Source organism: Engystomops pustulosus, chromosome 6 (assembly GCF_040894005.1).
Source record: "Engystomops pustulosus chromosome 6, aEngPut4.maternal, whole genome shotgun sequence".
Lineage (NCBI taxonomy): Eukaryota > Metazoa > Chordata > Amphibia > Anura > Leptodactylidae > Engystomops > Engystomops pustulosus.
Genome location: NC_092416.1, coordinates 59783062 through 59788237, shown reverse-complemented (window position 1 = coordinate 59788237; position 5176 = coordinate 59783062). Strand labels below are relative to the sequence as shown.

The window sequence follows — 5176 nt, the reverse complement described above, 5'->3', positions numbered from 1 at the left end:
CCTGGTGCTGAATTGCGTCCTAGCCTGCGCGAGGCCTACTCACCTGATGACCGCGCCCACATCATGGCCTTTTGGTGCAATTTATGGCTAGATGCCAGGAACTGTGCCTATTTCAGAGTTTAAATGCCTGATTTCAGGCACACAAGCTCTCATGAATCCCCCATAGACTAACTTTAAAATACTATTAGTAAATTTGCCCACAATGGGAGCATGATGTTCTCATCCTGTATCAAAGAAATGCTTAAAATATCCATGAAAACAGGATATCACCTTATGATTCATTAATTATTTTCTTCATCTCTGCCATCAGTGAAATGTCTTTCTTAAAGTCCAGGGGCTTATTGCAGGCTAGCAGGTTGAGCTTTGATACAATAGAACAAGCAGTGTTACGTTTTTAGTCTCTGCTTATTAGGTTCCCTGCAGACAAACGTGTTGTTTTCGACTGCAAACAACAGATCATTGGTCCATGTTTGTTGTCTGTGTTTCATTAGTGTTTAATTCATTTTTGAGCCCTATGTTCACAAAAACAGTCCATGTGTCATCTATATGTCAAACGTTTGCAGATCCACAAAAGAAAAAAAAAATTGAAGCCTGGAAAATGATGTCACTAACTTATCCAAACTGCTTGATCACTCACCTTTCTTGTGAGTATATGTTCATGTTATAATAAAGAAGAAGATACTTGTACCAGAGATTGGTGAGTGCCGTCCATTACTACATCTACATGCTCTTTTTGCTGGACTATGTTACTCAGGATTTGAGCACCACCAGAGAAGGTTTTTTTACTATGATCTACAGATTTTTCCATGCTCCTGACAGCTTGATTGTTCGCAGACCATCGAGTGATATAGGTAGTGCCGTTATTGCTCTTCGTAATATGGTATGCCATAACAAGAATGCTTATTCACTGACAGCAAGCAGACAGAAAACACAGATAATAGAAAATAGTTGGAAAATGTTTTAAATCATGTACACAATAAATATGTCTGGGTAACAAAGCGCAGAAATGCCTTAGAAAAATAACCATTCTTAAAGAAACACCTTTTAAAACAGATATACACTTAATATACACATAATGCAGGACATTATTGGTGGAAAATAATCAGTGGCGTAACTAGAAGCTGATGGGCACAGTGCAAAGTCTGTGTCAGGCCCCTGACTATAATGTATGGTTTGCATCGCAACCTCTGCACCCCGTTTGCATCGCAACCTCTGCACCCCGTCAAGTTATGCCCCTGAGAATAATATCAAAGTCGTATGATTTGAAGTCTTGTGTCATGCTACACCCATCTGGCTTCTCCCTATGAAGTTAGCTGGAAGTCCACTTAAAGGGACGTCACATAATTGTTAGGGCAGGATTATAAAAGCTGTCAAAAAGTGAGAATGCCTTTGTTGACAATAGCAAACGATATGCTTAATTTTTAATTTTTAAAGAGCACAATTCAAGTTGTGCTGTGCTTAAAAAAGCATCCTGCACACATTTTATTGATATAAAGTAAACATTTGAAGTAGAGTTCTTATTACAATTATTTAAGCCTGACATAGATTTGATATTTCTGTAATTATGAGGCAAGTTATAGAATCACTGTCATTTTAGATTTGGTTGGGTCTTGTTCAATTACATTAGTTTTCTGAGAAATTAGGAAGATAAGAACCACAAATTAACAAGATTAGCTGACAAGTTCAATGGTGGGGTTCAGGCTGAAAGCTATAGTATTGCCAGCATTAGTGAAGAAACAAATAGAATCATTAATATGTATGAAGTTACTAATAACCTGCAGATAAGATCTCACTGCATTGAACTGGGCTTGGATATAAAATAAATGGTTTTCCAATAATTTAGATATGTTTGTAAGGATATCTCTAGCCCCCACATGGCTCAGTATATCTTCCTATTTGATGCTGTGGATAATGAAGTGTCACTAGGATGTCAGACATGTCTTATCACACCTCTACATCCTCTGTCCCCAGAGGCCAGGAGAAGGATTCTTGTATCCCACACATATCAGATATCAGGCAGTAGGGAAAAGCAAATTTAATTATAAAAGATTTAAATATTCATAATGAAAACCTTTATTTATATAATGCATGACATATTTAGTACAGACAAAAACAGCTTGCCAAACTAATAAACTATTCAAAAAGTAGGATCTCCAAGAAGTAGGAAGAGAAGAAAATGTTTAGATTCAAAAGCTGCACCCAAATTGATTGACAATAAAACAAACAGGTAAAGAACCTAAATTGTGGCGCTGACACATAATAACTATGGCACACAAGGCACAGCAACAATCAAACAAATCTGCCAAAAAACAGAAAGCAATTAATAAATGCCCCCATCAGTGTTTGTGACAAGAGTAACTTCTTGCAAAATAAGTAGAAATAAGTAGAGTCCATGTTATACGATTTTCTTTATATGCTCATCAGGTTCTGACATCAGAATGTGATGATTAAGATATGAATTAAGACAATGATTACAATGTTTAGAACTACAGAATTATTAATTATAGCATTGAGAATTTCAGATGTAGGGGACATGTTTTCAGATTTTTGTATTACTGTATATTGCTATTATTATTTCTGAAGGTTGTCTACTCTATTTCCTTTCACATGGATAATAAGCATTAGGATATGCAACTGCTCCTCTGACACATGTCAATGGACACTGTACTATAGTGAAAGTATCAGTGGTCAGTGCAATATGCGATGACTTCATAGTCCATCTAGTCACAGGTCTTTCCCACACTTCCAGCACAGCTTGCCCCCAGCAGCCCCCATTATCTCCAGTATTAGAGGCTCCAGATGGACACACGTCTATTGTCCCCGCTGCTGTGTTATTGGTGGCTGAGTGTGGGAACCTGTGCTCGCTCTGATCCTCACACATTATTATGCAGGAGGAGGGGTATATAAAGGGGACAATCTGCCATCACTGCACATCACTGACATCTCATCTACAGAGAGGACACTACTGCGCACCTCTGACTGATGGCTCCGTACAGCGACAGCCTCATCCACAGCGCTGATAATGATCCCCTCAGCAGACAGCCCAGAAAAGTAAGTGTTCATCTACAATGTATTCTACTTTCATAGCATCAAATGTTTTATTCATTGTTAGAAAGGTGCAACGATTACATGTAACTAACCAATCCTCATGTCTTGTTGTGCAGTTGAGGAAACCGGTGATAGAGAAGATGAGGAGAGATCGCATTAACAGCAGCATCGAGCAGCTGCGCATCTTACTGGAGAAGGAGTTTCAGAGACATCAGCTCCCCTCCAAACCTGAGAAAGCCGATATCCTGGAGATGACGGTCACCCTCCTGCAGCAGCACATGGCAGAGAGAAGTAAGTGTCTTGTCCCAGCTCCTCACACATCTCATATGTTTCTTACTGAGAGCAGATTGTAGCAGGTGATGGACGCTGTCACTGACATGTATGTCTCTTCTGTTCTAGATGCAACAACCTCCAGCCAAGCTCAGAGAGAAGGCTACTCCACCTGTTTCCAGGACTCCATCACCTTTTTGTCTCAGCATAAGCAGACCCAACTCCAGATGCAGCTGCTACAGAACCTCCCTGGGGCCCACACAGTGACATATGGCGCTGCATCTCCTCCTGCATCCCCTGTCTACCAGACCCCCAGCAAACACAGCACCACAGAAAGCAGCAAAGCCATGTGGAGACCCTGGTAGTGACTGAATCCTCTTATGTAACATGTGGACTGAGCTCTCTGAGCTGTGTACCCCCAGTATACCTGAGAGCTGGAGATGGGAAGTATTCAGTCCGTCACTAATGTCTCATCATGTGATGGGAGAGGATGTTCATTCTGAACATGGTGTAATTACTATGTAATTTACTAGTCCATCATAATATCTGCTGCAGATCTCCTGTATGGACTTGCTTCTATATTGATATATGAGTAGTTATCTTCTATGAAGAATCTGTGATAGTCCTATTTGGACACATTCTATGAATACCCAGTGATACAATGTATCAGATTATATGTAATGTCTCTATACAGAGGGAAGTATTGTATGTATATATATCAGACCTCCAATGCAAAGCATTGCAGAATAATGTAGGTGAAACCTCCGGCCTGATATATAGTAGATATTATGTATCATTTTGTAACATTATCAGTTATATTAATATGCATGTACTCAGTGGGGGAGATTTAAAATATTCATGAGCACTGGTAAAATAAAAGCTGAGCTGTAATTGGTTGCCATGGGAGCTGAGCACATTCTTACTAGGCAGCTTGATAAATCTCCTCTAGTGACTTTGGATCATTTTGTTATATTTAGTATATAGTTGTTATCTACACAATGCCTTCTGTCGTTCACTATTGTTAGTGGTAAATTTAAAGTATATAATGTACTGTTGTAATGCAATGTATGTTACATTGTTTATTAGGACATTATTGTTTCTTTTATTTGCAATATTTGCAGTAGTAAAGTATAATAGATGTATTAATTCTGCTTTATATAGTGTAGTAATATTTACTATGATAATGCATAAGGTTATTTATTATTGTATGCAATATTTGCAAGACTCATCACAATGTCATATGTGGTAAATAATGTATTATGTTGTGTTATACTGACACTTTTATATTGGTTATGCAATATTTGCAAATTAACAGAAATTACAAATAATTCAGTTATTATGTTATGTCAGATCTGTTTCCCTCTGATTCAACAATAAAATAGTTTATTTGGAATTATCCTTTGTTTGTTTCACTGTGTAAAACATTTTATCATAGGTGAACAAAGGTTTAGCCCAATAATGATGAAGCTGCTAAATCCTGAGTGCTTCAATCCATATGATATTTTGGGCCACAAAACAGGCATACAAGCTGTGATTTAATCATAATTTCTGGTACAGAGCCAAGAATTGTGACTTTTCCACCCTCTATGCCGGTTGGATAGGGAAGTGCCGGTCCATGCTGTGTCTCAGGCACAGGCTATGGCGCAATTCTACACCAGATTAGATCTGGCTTAGAAGTGCTTTGGCAGCGCACCATTGCGGATCTGCCTGCTGGGAATTATCAAGAGGACGCAGCCTGGGGTGGTGGGGGATGGGTTGTGCAGGGACACCATCACACACTTGGTTTTCCAAGAAAATTACTGGTGACCACAGAGGTGTAAAATAAAAAAAATAGGTATACTCACCTCAGTTTCCTCTT

At 38.8% G+C, this 5176-nt stretch overlaps 1 protein-coding gene across 1 annotated transcript; it reads left to right on the top strand.

Annotated features, from left to right (window-relative positions):
- Positions 1-2917: 2917 nt before the first annotated feature.
- Positions 2918-4615, top strand: LOC140135158 (transcription factor HES-5-like). Its single transcript, XM_072156274.1, has 3 exons — positions 2918-3051; positions 3165-3339; positions 3448-4615. Exons 1-3 carry the CDS (start codon positions 2983-2985, stop codon positions 3681-3683), a joined length of 480 nt encoding a protein of 159 aa, XP_072012375.1. The 5' UTR covers positions 2918-2982; the 3' UTR covers positions 3684-4615.
- The last annotated feature ends 561 nt before the right edge of the window (positions 4616-5176 follow it).